The following is a 13,630-nucleotide window of genomic DNA, read 5'->3' on the forward strand; positions in this document are numbered from 1 at the left end:
GTTAATAACCTGCATCCTTGTAGAGGAGGTACATAAGAATGTGATAGACCAAAAATAACATGCATTGTTTATGTTGGACTCTGCTTGTAATCCAAAGGCAATGAGCAAGATAAGCGATTATGTTCTTATAAAAGGAGTTTTGAAATTTATAGAAGGATTTTAGATACATTTATAGGGACGTGTTTATTTTCAAATATTGTTGATAAAAGCAACAGATAACTGTTGCAAATTTAACTCCTGATGTGAACACGCAAGTTTCTTGTTTAATTCTTACTTTGTGTGCGTGGCTTCTTGCCTTACTCTTCATGCTGGTGTTTTTTTGTCCCTTCAGCTTTCTCATGGAACATACAGCCTGATGTAATGCTTACAGCCTGAGTCAGTCAGAGGGAGTGTCAGCATCTCCATTTCCTTGAGATATTTAAAATGCAAACATGTAAACAATAACTGCCTATAACCCACAACCAAGTTTTTGGCCTCAGATAATAATTTCAGGTAGAATGATTCTGGAAAATAACTCTTAATTAAACTGCAGTTTTCCTTAAAATCCCTTCTATTTGCTCAACTTGCATAGGATTAAACAATCTGACTTTATTAGTTAATTGTGATGTAGTCTAAGTTTTAGTTAATAGAGTCATCCCTTTACTGATTCTGCTTGTAGACATTTTTTTCTCTTTTAGAAGTTCATTTATATGGTCATCATTTCTACTTCTGAGTATACAATTTCTTCCAAAACATAGGACAAGGACAAATACCAGTTTGGTAAGACAAAGATCTTTTTCCGTGCTGGTCAAGTGGCCTATCTAGAAAAACTGAGGGCAGATAAGCTGAGGGCTGCCTGCATCCGGATCCAGAAGACCATCCGAGGGTGGCTGCTGCGGAAGAAGTACCTGCGCATGCGGAAGGCGGCCATCACTGTGCAGAGATATGTGCGAGGCTACCAGGCCCGATGGTAGGTTTCTTGGTGGCCTGGCCAGCCTGACTCATGGCCCCGGAGCCCAAAGAGCTCATCTGGTTCATTGTCCAACTGAGGACAGTTTTCAGTGGTCTTCCTATTTGAGAAGGCAACACCGTGCATCTTCCTAGTTTCAAAGAATAACATTTACTCACAAGACAGTTAAATCGAAGGAAATTTCACTCACCCTTATGAATCATTTAGATTCATCTACCAAAAAATTACAAACTACTACCTACTTGTGTCCTTGGTGCTTTTAACTTTTTGTACTTTTATGTGGGCTTGAAGAAATCTTCTGTAAATTTCTTTTACAGTCATGAATATGTGCTCGTTAATAATGATTCCATTGAAGAGTTTTCAGGAGCAATTAACTGAGAAGATCTAGAGGAGAATGATTAGTGTGATTACATATGAGGATGATTTTAATTTAGAACTGTCAGTAGAGATGAATTAATGATGAAGAACTTCTGCCCAAACAGGTAGATTATGGAGAAACATCACACCTTAGCAATGGCTAGATGTAAGAAAGCTGGTGATAAGTAAATATGGGCTTACTATGGATAGCCAGTCACTGATGTAAAGGAGACACAGCTGAGGTAATAAGCACTGTCCTAGAAAGAGAGAACTCTTCTGAGCTTCACTTTCTTTTTTGTAATATCAGGTAATATGGGACATCCTACTATTCAGGGAAGACTCAAATCAGATAATGAATGCAACAATATTTGGGGGACTATGAATTGCTATATGAATATAAGTGATTTCACATGTGTAATATTAGAATTATAACAATGGAGGTACTACTTGTTATGCTGAAGATATTGGTGCTTTAAGTTTCTGCAAAATGTATTCTTGGGGTTTTTCTAATTACTGACAATGCACCACCCTTTTCTTTGGCCAGCTATGCTAAGTTCCTGCGCAGAACCAAGGCAGCAACGATTATTCAGAAGTACTGGCGCATGTATATAGTCCGCAGGAAATACAAGATCAGACGAACGGCCACTATTGTTCTCCAGTCTTATTTGCGAGGCTACTTAGCCAGAAATAGGTATCGCAAGGTGAGGCATTATTTCCAATTTTGTTTATTCATTCCATTAACATTAATCAAATTCTACATCTGAACAAAATACCACAGGAGTTCCTGTGGATGTAAGAACTGAATGGAGACAACCAACAACTAAAATATATTTTTAAGTATTAAATGCATATATTAACAGAATAGTAGAAAAAATTACCTTTCTCCCCTTATCTGTGTAATTTGAAAAAAAAAGTGACTATATTAATTTCCTGTGGCTGTTATAATAAATTACCAACAACTTGGTAGCTTAAAACAACAGAAATTTATGCTCTCAGAGTTCTGAGGCCAGATGTCTAAAATCAGGATCCCTGGTCCAAAATCAAGATGTCAGCAGGGCTGTACTCTCTCCAGAAGCTCCGGGAGAGAATCTGTCTCTTGCCTCTTCCAACTTTTGCCAGGCAGCTGCCAGTACCCATGTGTTTGTGGCTACTTCACTCCAGCCTCTGCCTCCATCTCCATATCACCTTCTTTTCTGTGTGTCTAACATTGTTTCTTTTGTCTATCTCTTATGAGAATGCTTGTGATGGATCTGAAGCCCACCCAGATAATCCAAGATAATCCTCCTATCTCAAGATCCTTAATTTTTTTAAAAGATTTTTTATTTGGGGGGGAAAGAGAGAGAATGCGTGCACAAGCATGGGGAGGGGGAGAGACAAGCAGATTCTGCAGTCAACATGGAGCCAGAAAGCGAGGTTCAACCTCACAACCCTAAGATCACCACCTGAGCTGAAATCAAGAATTAGAAGCTCCCTGACTGAGCCACCCAGGTTTCCCAAGACCCTTAATTTAATGGTCTGCAAAGACCATTTTCCCAAATAAGATAATCTTTACAGATTCCAAGGATGAGGATCTGATGTCTTTGGGGGCCTTTATTCAGCTGACTGTGATGAGTTTTGAATAGGTAGACTAATATGATAGATGGGTAGAAGATTGTACCAAGAATGAAACAACTTTAGAAGAATTTAGCATAGTGAAAAGGAAATAAATTACATTAATGTGCTTAAAAGTTGTATTGACTAGAATATGATGCTCCAGAAATTTTTAAGTAATCTTTATATCTAGCAATAATCAAATGACTAGATAATAGATTACCAGATTAATCTTGATCTCACCTCTGACAGTATATGATCTAATTGATGGAAGATTTTTTTTATAAAGATTTTAGGGGATCCCTGGGTGGCGCAGCGGTTTGGCGCCTGCCTTTGGCCCAGGGCGCGATTCTGGAGACCCGGGATCGAATCCCACATCGGGCTCCCGGTGCATGGAGCCTGCTTCTCCCTCTGCCTGTGTCTCTGCCTCTCTCTCTCTCTCTGTGACTATCGTAAATAAATAAATAAAAAACCTTTAAAAAAAAAAAAAGATTTTATTTATTTATTTGACACAGAGAGATCATGGGTAGGTGGAGCAGCAGGCAGAGGAAGAGGGAGAAAGAAGCTCACTCCCCACTGAGCAGAGAGCCTGACATGGAGCTCAATCCTAAAACCCTGGGACCATGACCTAAGCCGAAGGCAGATGTTTAACTGACTGAGCCATCTAGGCGTTCCTTGATGGAAGATTTTAATCTCTCATTTTGGCAAGGTTTTGAGTCTGTCCTTTAGGGTATATTCTCAATAAGTCAGAAATACAGTCTAGATCTTAGAGCTCAGTGGACATCACCTTTAGAAGGAGCATCAGAGTGATTTGAGGGACGTATCTCTGGTAACAAGCAGTGCATGGGCGTGGCCAAGTCTCATTTATGTGTTTATTTTACTCTTATTTTGAAATAATTTTAGACAACAAAGAAATATGGAAAGTTGATGCTTAAATGAGCATATTTTATAGCTATGTTTTGAAGAAAATTTGAAGACAGCTACTCCGGGTCTTTCTCTCTGCCACACCTTCTGGTGCTTTTTCTGTATAGGCATGAGCTTTCAGGGAGGGGAAAAGTCTTATTAAACTTGACCTTTTAGATACAACAAACTGGAAAACCCTCTTGTTTTCCTCAGGAGTGTTTGTACTGGGCTAGGAGGCCATCAGTTTAGCAGAGACAGACTCTGGCCAACTCAATCCCCACTGTGACTGGACACATGGGGGTTGGCAGGTAGAGACTAGCTCACATATAGGCCAGTAGCACCCCTGTCAGTTCTCCTTCTAGTTGTGTCCAGTCCAAGCTTCCCCTTCACGGGATTTGGGGTTCTTAAAGGGAGAGCAGGTATTATTCACTTCTTTGACTCACTGATGTACTTGAGTTTGGGAGTGAAAGCTCTAATTATATACTGTTTCCATTTGACTGAAATTTCAGAAATGGATCAATGCTCAAAGTAACATGGAGAGAAGGAAATGGCATAGGAAAACTGGTATTAATAGCTTTGCCACTGTGTCCTGAGTTTCAAAGTTTGAAAGCCTTCAGTTTCCATCACGGATTCTTATCCTTTTGGTCACTAGTCACACAGATAAGACAAAGGGCTCCCTCAGGACTGTGACATTCAGGGGGAGCTCAGTATGCTGGTCTCACTGTAGCAGGATGCACGGTGACTGCACTGGGTGGAAGCTGAAGGCTGCTTTGGCATTAGGAGAACAGCTGAAAAGGGCAGCCTTCAATTGCCAAACAGATGATTAAGGTCTCCTAAACACCTATGATTTTTTTTTTTTTTTTTTTTGGTATGTAAGACTTAGCCACTTATTTCTTAAATGTATTTTCTCGAATGTTACATTTTTTCTTTGTTAAATAGTTTAAAAACCAAAGTTGTTCTTTTAATGATCTTATTAAACTACTGTCTATTTGAATAGAGATTTTTACATGTAAAAAGTTTCATAAGAGGTACATTATGTCCATTTGTCATAATTGCTAATACTTAATCAAATGCATATGTTTAAATATCAGTTATACAAGAGTCATTTCATAAAATCATAGACTTAGAAGGATTTCAAGGTTTTACTAGTTTAATCTTTCTTAAAGTTCAAGAATTTTTTTTTAATTAGAGAATTTTTTCTTTATCATTTCTGGAAATTGTTTATACCATCCCTACCTGATGTTCATTACTGACAAATTCATCTCATAAAGCAACATTTTTGCTATTAGTGGTTTGTAATTTTAGGAGAATATCCTTTTTTCTTTTTTTCTTTTTTTTAGAAAATACAATATAAAATGAAAATTAAGATTAGTTCACTTAATCTTTTATTTTTCTTTTATTTTTTTATTATTTTTAAAATATTTTATTTATTTATTTATTTATTTTAAAGATTTTATTTATTTATTCATAGAGACACAGAGGCAGAGACACAGGCAGAGGAAGAAGCAGGCTCCATGCAGAGAGCCTGACGTGGGACTCGATCCAGGGTCTCCAGGATCACGTCCTGGGCTGCAGGCGGCACTAAACCGCTGCGCCACCGGGGCTGCCCTTATTTTTCTTTTAAAGCTCCATCCCTACCACCTTTGATTTCATAAGTGGATTCCTGCTACATTTGAAATAGCAATGGGAAATCCTTAAAAATAATGTTCTTCAAATATGGCAAACAAGAGTGTCATTTTTTTGTTTCTTAGAGGAAGAGTCAGTAAATTAGTAGTAGACATTGCAGTATCCCTAGTGTTAGCTTCTATAGTCAGCTTACTACTCATACCTCATGTCTTCAAGCATACACCCAAAGAACAGTGATATGGTATCAGGAGTAAGGGTGGTGGGTCAGTCTTTTATTTTAATACCACACAGTTCTGTTCATTTTACAGGGGATCATCTGTTGCTAACAAAAATCATACACCAATAAGATACCTAGTGTTTTTTTCTTTCTTTTTAGAATTGTTCTCCTTTTAGTATTCTAGTGCCTTTAATTTAGACAGCTTCTATGTATATACTCTGTTTATCATCATATGTAAACATATAACATGAATAAACATTTTTCTGTATGGTTCTCAAATCACATTTTAAATTCTACTTTTCAAATCGCCTTTTAAAATAATTTTGTGGGGGATCCCTGGGTGGCTCAGCGGTTTGGCGCCTGCCTTTGGCCCAGGGCGAGATCCTGGAGTCCCGGGATCAAGTCCCACATCAGGCTCCAGGCATGGAGCCTGCTTCTCCCTCTGCCTGAGTCTCTGCCTCTCTCTCTTTCTCTCTCTCCTTCTCTCTCTCTCTCTCTCTCTCTCTCATAAATCAATCAATCAATCTTTAAAAAAAATAAAATAATTTTGTGCCTGTATAAGTTTGTGATATGTAAAATCCATATAGTGTATTGTTGGTTCAATTTTTGTATCTTTCCACCTAGGCAGTTTATGGATTCTCCTCCTCATATGTGGGTTGATAATGTTGAACCTTGAGTCTAGTCCAGGATCTGACATTACCTGTACTTATCCTTCTCTGCAGATGCTCCGTGAGCACAAAGCAGTTATCATTCAGAAGTGGGTCCGGGGCTGGCTGGCTCGCACCCGCTACAAGAGAAGCATGCATGCCATCATCTACCTGCAGTGCTGCTTCCGGCGGATGATGGCCAAGCGCGAGTTGAAGAAGCTCAAGATTGAAGCGCGCTCTGTTGAGCGCTATAAGAAGCTCCATATCGGCATGGAGAACAAGATTATGCAGCTGCAGCGCAAAGTTGATGAGCAGGTGTGTTTTATTCAAAAGCCCTGAGAGTGGGGCATGCCTAAAGAACTCCACTGGGATTAATTTCAGCAGTGTTTGCCCGTGGCTTTACTTTTCAATCATAGCAAAAAAGTAAAATAATAATGACACTAATGTCATTATGGAAATAGTGACAAGCTCATAGGTAAGGTTATACTTGCAAGGACTAAGGGAGGAGATTATTCTGAGAATACAGCCAGATTTATTAGCACTCCAAGTTATTTATGACCAAGAGTCGTATTGTACTTTATACTTTATAAATCTCTTTCATCATCATTACTCATTTGCATAAAGTATAATTTTTTTTCCATATAAGTTGTTTAACATTGAGATATGGTAAAAGAGGCAGGAAGATGTCCATGCTTCTGAGAAGCAGATAGTCTATTTGCAGGGCTAGTTTTATTTCCTAGAGATAGTTAGTAATATTTTAGCACATGAAAATGATATAATGCTAATTAACGATACATAAATACTGAGGAGGGGAAAACATAATAAAGCAGGATTCATCAGGAAGAGGGAGGAGTGGGAGGAATTTTGAGGTAATAAAGAGTTTTGTAAGTAACTTGTGATTTTGAGGCCATTGTATCATTTTTATGAATCACCTGACTAGCATATGGCTTTTGGTAGAACACTGATTTATTTTCAAAAGCAAGTGTAGATCTATTTCTGGTTTAAGAATCAGGAAATTAAGAATTTACTGTGGTAACTCACCTTGTGACCATGAGAGAATCATATCCATGTTGCTCATGATATAAAACAGAATTAATTCTCCCTGTTTCCTTTTTGTATCATTATGAGGGTATTGATTGTAAAGGTTGTGGTTAGTATTTTGGTTAGATACTACAGCAGTGCTATGATGATATAGCATGAATATGATGAATAAATATGGTTTTCTCAAAATGCATTTGATATATATATTTACCTATTGTTACTTATGCGTGTGTTTAAAAGAACAAAGACTACAAATGCCTCATGGAGAAACTGACTACTCTGGAAGGAATATATAACTCAGAGACTGAGAAACTACGAAGTGACTTAGAGCGTCTTCAACTAAGTGAGGAGGAGGCTAAGGTTGCTACTGGACGGGTCCTCAGTCTGCAGGAAGAAATCACCAAACTCCGGAAAGACCTGGAACAAACTCAGTCAGAGAAAAAATCTATTGAGGAACGTGCAGATAAATACAAACAGGAAACTGAGCAGGTAGGAGCTCTTTTTTATAACCCCATCTACTCCTTTCACAGAGGAAATGTGCTGTCATCATGACCTGGCCCATGTGGCTCAAGGGTGGTTTCAATCAAAGGTAAAATACAAATGTCAGTTTGTTTACTGTTCATTGTTAGTGTTTTCCAAGCATTTCTCCCACATGATGGATGAATAGTTGTAGGTCTTTTAGTAGAACCTTTGACTCTAGTAAGAACAGAGGCAAAGCAGTATTGTGAGAATTCATGGCCAAGTACCTACTCTGTCCTCTTTTCCTTTAAATACATAGATCTGGATGAGTAGAATTCTTGTTCATCAAAAGAGTTAACGAGTAAGAAGTCAGTCAAGCAATGAAATGTCACTAGCTGATAGTACAGTACAGATCTTTATGGAAATCTGCAGTAAGGCTGTGTAAGAAGTCCAAGTGGGAGAAATCCAAATGTTGAAACACTAATTGTAGCCAAGAGCTGCTATTCAGATAGAACAACAACAATGCTTATAGATTGGTGATTTTATATTACAAATTTATATCAAAGTTTACATCAAAACTTTATTAAGTACAGAAAACATTAAGGTTCTTAAGCACCAATGCAATGTGTTATTTAAGCAAAATAAAAGTACCTCAACATAAAGCTTACTTGAAAAAAGTGATAGATTTTCATAAATTCTACTAGTATTACCACCTTCAAATGAAAATAGAGATGACTATTGGCTGTAACTACTGGCAAGGCTTCCAATTTCCTATACTTCTTCTGTACTGACTTCTAAATATATATATATATATATATATATAGATAGATAGATAGATAGATAGATAGATATAATATATATATTAAGATTTTATTTATTTATTTATTTATTTATTTATTTATTTATTTATTTATTTATTTTAAGATTTTATTTGAGAGAGTGCAAGCGTAGGGTGAGGGGCAGAGGGAGAGAGAGAGAGAGAGGGAGAAGGCTGAGTGTGGAGCCTGATGCAGAGCTCAGTCTCACAACCTTGAGATCACGACCTGAACCCAAACTGAGTTGGACTCTTAACCAACCGTACCACCAAGGCTCCCCTGTACTGGTTTCTGAATATTAACACAGTATATGCAGTGAGAACCTCAGAAGACACTTAGGTGCAATTCAGATGGGATAGGGTAGATAATAAAATTGCAATTTTCCCATGGTGTTCAGGGTCTTAATAATTCTTCCTGTATCTCTAGCAGATCTGGGCTCCATATACAGAGATAGCAATGGCATTAATATGTTATTTTGACATAGTAAGCTTATTCATCAGAATTCAAATAGGCATTCAGAGGGATAGTCTTGAGGTTCAAGAACTCTTTTTTTCATTTCTTGAGTCTACAGAAGCTCTTCACAGATTCTTGAGTCTCAGATTCCTCTTCAGAGGACTTTCTGAAGAGGAATGAAGTATTTAAGAGTATTTAAGCTTGATAGGAGTATTCTCTTCTCGGGCACCTGGGTGGCTCAATCAGTTAAGTGTCTGCCATCGGCTCAGGTTATGATCCCAGGGGCTCCTTGGGATGGAGTCCCATGTCAGGCTCCCTGCTCAGAGAGGAGCTTGCTTCTCCCTCTCCCTCTGCTATTTCATCCTGCTTGTGCTCTCTGGTGTGTTCTGTCTCTCTCTCTCTCTCTCTCTCTCTCTCAAATAAATAAAATCTTTAAAAAGAAGAAAAGGAGTATTCTCTTTTCTTATTCAAAGTCAAATTGATACCTTTCTAGTCTGAAAGAATGGCACACTTGAAGAGATTCAGATTTTTCCTTTCTCTTTTATTTGATTATCTTCTGCTTTTCCCAGAGACAGCTATAGCTACCACCATTAATTCTCTTGAGCGGAGTATAGTAATTGGGAAGAATGAAAAAAATTTCACTGTGACAGCCAGCTTTATGGTCAGGAAAGCTACGTTCCCATTCTGATCAAGGAGCATAGAAGATACTCTAGAACTCTTCTTTGTAACCAGGAGTGTGTATCTGAATCTACTGAAGAGTTTTTAAAAAGCTGCCCAGGCTTTAGAAGTATGGGGGAGGCACGTGTGTTTTGTAAAAGCACCACAGTTTATTGGCTGCACACCCCTGACAAAGAGCAGTTTCTCTCAAGAGCATGTCAGGAATTCCGCCCTTTCTAGTGAGAACAGCTGTTAAGGCCATTTCAGTATGGAGGGAAGAGACTGGGCCATCAGAAAGAATACCTTATGGACTGACTTCTGCTGTGGCACAGTGTTACCATCTAATTTCCTGGTCTTTAGGTGTCCTTAGTCACAGAGCTCCCTTTCTCTGTCTCTGAACTCTTGATAACCTTCTCTTTATTATTAAAGCTATTGCATTAACATGTGACCCTTGATCTTGGGGTCATAGTTTGAACCTGATGTTGGGCATAGAGCTTACCTTAAAAAGGAAGGACGGAGGGAAGGAAAACAAGCTATCACTCTAAGAGTTCCTTGAATTTATGCTTAGAGAAAGGAATTCAGATTTCAGTCATCATAAGCACACATTTATTTCATAGGTGAACTGAGTAAGCCATAAACTTTGCAGAGTTAACCTTTGGTTTTGAGTTTTGCTTCCTGGGATCCTCATCCAACTGGGAACTAGAAAGTGAAAGGGCAAAATGTTTTGTTTGCATGTGTATGTGTGTGATTTGGGGGGCAAAATACACATATACATAACATAAAATTTACTACCTGATCCATTTTTAAGTGTACAGTTTTGTGGCATTAAGTACTTTCACACTGTTGTAAGGCCAGTGCTTAGACATGGACTAAAAGGACTAGTTTGTAACATTCTAAAACTCTTAAGAGGAGATAAAAGGGCAGTTTTCTTTCTCAAGACAGGTAGCAGGGAGCTTCAGAAGAAATTCGGTGAATTCCAGAACCAAAATGCCTTTCACATCTTTCTTAACCTCCTTAATCCCTCTTAATACCTGAATCATGAGTACCCATAAGCTTTGTGTTAGGCTGTTGAGGTGAGAAGGCATTTTCATCCCTTCAAGAGCAAACACTTACTAGGTGCCAGGCAATTGCTAAATGCTCAAGGTACAAAGTAAAACAACAGCAATTATCTCCATCTTCCAGAGATTTCTAGTTTCTGAGGGAAGTAAAAGTAAATTATTTATAAGGGTTATGACGAGACACATACAGGGTCCTGTAGGAGAGACACCTAATTGGAGAGAGTTTCCAGGAAGACCCTGTGGAGGGGGCAATCTTTGAGCCAAGTTCAAAAACTGACTACATGGACTGAGGTAAAGAAATGAGGCACAGAGACATGGAGGTAGGGAGGGCCTGCGGTATGCTTTTTATATCCAGTACTGGGCGTCCCCTGTCTACTGCAGCCATCTGAGTGTATTGTTTTATTTGATAGCTGGTGTCAAATCTGAAGGAAGAAAACACTTTGCTGAAGCAGGAAAAAGAGGCTCTCAATCACCTTATTGTGGAGCAGGCTAAGGAGATGACAGGTAAGACTCAGGTGGGCATAACCTACTGTACTCCAGTCAAATGCAGACCAAGGTTTTATAAGTTACAACTTTGCTTAGAGCTGAAATATTTTAAAAAGTTGACATTGTCATCAGTAAATTTATGAAGTTCCAAGAGGCAAGCAGTGGAAATATTTTGGTTGATTTAGTTGGTGAACTTGTCATCTGGTCTTTCTTTGTACAAATGTGAATTCATGTGTAGTCAGAATCCTATGTAATTTTTTAAAAATTAATTTGTTCTTTATGTGTGATATATTAGTTATAGCTTACAGGATTCTATTGAACTAGGAAGAAATCGTGAGCTAATATGTATATGTCTATGTGTATTTATTTTTTGCTAAAAAAATGGTTATTATTCTTTCAAGATCAGTAACTCTTTTCCACCCCCCAAAAAAGCAACTCTAATTTTTTTAATAGAGAACTAACTAGATGTAGATATTTATTCTATTTGCTAGTTGTGAGATAGATAAGAATGATGATAATTAACAAGGAGTCCACATATATATAAATGTGGGCTAAATGATAGAAAGATCAAAGCTATAGTAATTGGTAAAGACAGAGAGAAAGGGATGGGTTGGGGTGAGGATATATTTTTATGAAAAAAAATCACCAGAATATTATCCTTTTTGATGTGGTATTCAGAAAAGGAATAATAATCTCCTGATGTTTTGAGATGAAGTATTACAACAATAATGGTGTGTTACTACTGATGAGGAAACTGAGGGGGGGAAGTACCTGTTTATGAGTAAAATTAATGAGATCAGTTGTTACAGTGTTAGATTTTTTTTTTTTAAGATTTTATTTATTTATTCATGATAGTCACAGAGAGAGAGAGAGAGGCAGAGACATAGGCAGAAGGAGAAGCAGGCTCCATGCAGGGAGCTCGACATGGGATTCGATCCTGGGTCTCTAGGATCGTGCCCTGGGCCAAAGGCAGGCGCTAAACTGCTGCGCCACCCAGGGATCCCTAGAGTTAAATTTTGGATGTCAGGTAGGGCCTCCAAGTAGAGATGTCCTGAAAACAAATTGAGATTAAAGATGAGAGACAGAAAGAAATAGGCCTTTGGGTATCCATTAAAGCTATGATGATAAGAGAGCCCTCTGTGTTTTTGCCCCCCACTACCTTCTCCCTCCCAATTATAGGGAATAATGTAAAGGAAAGAGAAGAAATCTGGAATTAAGCCTTATGGGATGACCACATGTAAGGGATAAGGTAGAGAAAAGAAACTAGAAAAAAAATTGATATTAAAAACAGTCATTGACACATGGAAAGGAGGCTGCTAGGATGCAGAATGTGATGAGAAGATCCAGAATGAGGAGATACTTAAAATTGGATCACAAGAACAAAGAGCTAACATTGGATTTGCCTAGGGAAAATTTCTTGGTAGCTTTATGCAGCTTCTGCAAATTGGTGAGAATAAAAGGCAATTTATAGAATGTTAGAGGAGAAGAAATTCATTCATTCATTTACACATTTTTGAAGCCCTGCATTAGGGAAACACTGTGGTGGGCACCAGGGAAGCAGTTGTGACAGGATACTTGCTGCCCACACCCTTATGGAGCGGACAGGGAAAGAAATGGTGAAGCAGGCGAAACAGGCAGGGCAGCTAATATTTAGCTCCAAAACATGAGAATAAAATGAGCCTTATCAATATTAGGAAGCTTAACATTTATAAATGTGACTGATTGGCTCATTTAGGTAAAACATACAGCTGAGATCTGAGGCTGTTTGCTTTGCTTTATCTGTAGTCAGGGGCTCATCTCGTCTCCAGATGACATCCCAGGCAAATGCAAGCTGCTGGCAACAGAGACAGCAAAATGGGATGGTAAATGGGTGCCCCCAGCAGCACACAAGAGAAGTAGTGACACAAATGACCAGGCATGGGGGCTTTATCTGGTTTGAAATGGGGGAGTGATTGGAGAGGGGGTGATTTGACATGGTAGAAAAATTGTTAAGATCTCAGCCTGGGGACGGAGCAGAGAGTAGACACAGAACATAGGACAACTGGTTTCACTGGGAAGTTGCCACCCTCAGAGATGTGAGGAGTATCTCTGACTTTTTGACAGAGTATACTAATTTGGACAAAAGTTTTATAAGAGCCTGAAATGTAGTGAAATAAAAAATACTAAACAATGAGTAGTGGAGCTTTATCAAGGATGTGCTGTAAACAGTGAATGAGCTAATGGCACTAAATCCATAGTACATGGAAGACCTCAGTAGATGATTGTTATTAACAAACTATTTTCTTGTCATGATATTTTTTCTCTACATTCTCTTTGTAGTTCATGGTGCTAAAAGTAAAACCCTTTGCAGAGAAACTGGAAGTCAGCATACA

General features: G+C 38.4%; 1 protein-coding gene across 4 annotated transcripts in view; it reads left to right on the forward strand.

Annotated features, from left to right (window-relative positions):
• MYO5A (myosin VA) overlaps nt 1–13,630 on the forward strand; it is a 193,629-nt gene that overhangs the window by 131,095 nt on the left and 48,904 nt on the right. For all 4 annotated transcript variants that reach the window (XM_055319733.1, XM_055319734.1, XM_055319735.1 and 1 more), the window contains exons 19-23: nt 738–949; nt 1,851–2,007; nt 6,365–6,604; nt 7,571–7,819; nt 11,183–11,276. In XM_055319733.1, the coding sequence (XP_055175708.1) occupies nt 738–949; nt 1,851–2,007; nt 6,365–6,604; nt 7,571–7,819; nt 11,183–11,276 (952 nt within the window). The remainder of the gene's footprint in view (nt 1–737; nt 950–1,850; nt 2,008–6,364; nt 6,605–7,570; nt 7,820–11,182; nt 11,277–13,630) is intronic.

This window comes from Nyctereutes procyonoides, unplaced genomic scaffold (assembly GCF_905146905.1).
Source record: "Nyctereutes procyonoides isolate TBG_1078 unplaced genomic scaffold, NYPRO_anot_genome, whole genome shotgun sequence".
In the NCBI taxonomy this organism is placed as follows: domain Eukaryota; kingdom Metazoa; phylum Chordata; class Mammalia; order Carnivora; family Canidae; genus Nyctereutes; species Nyctereutes procyonoides.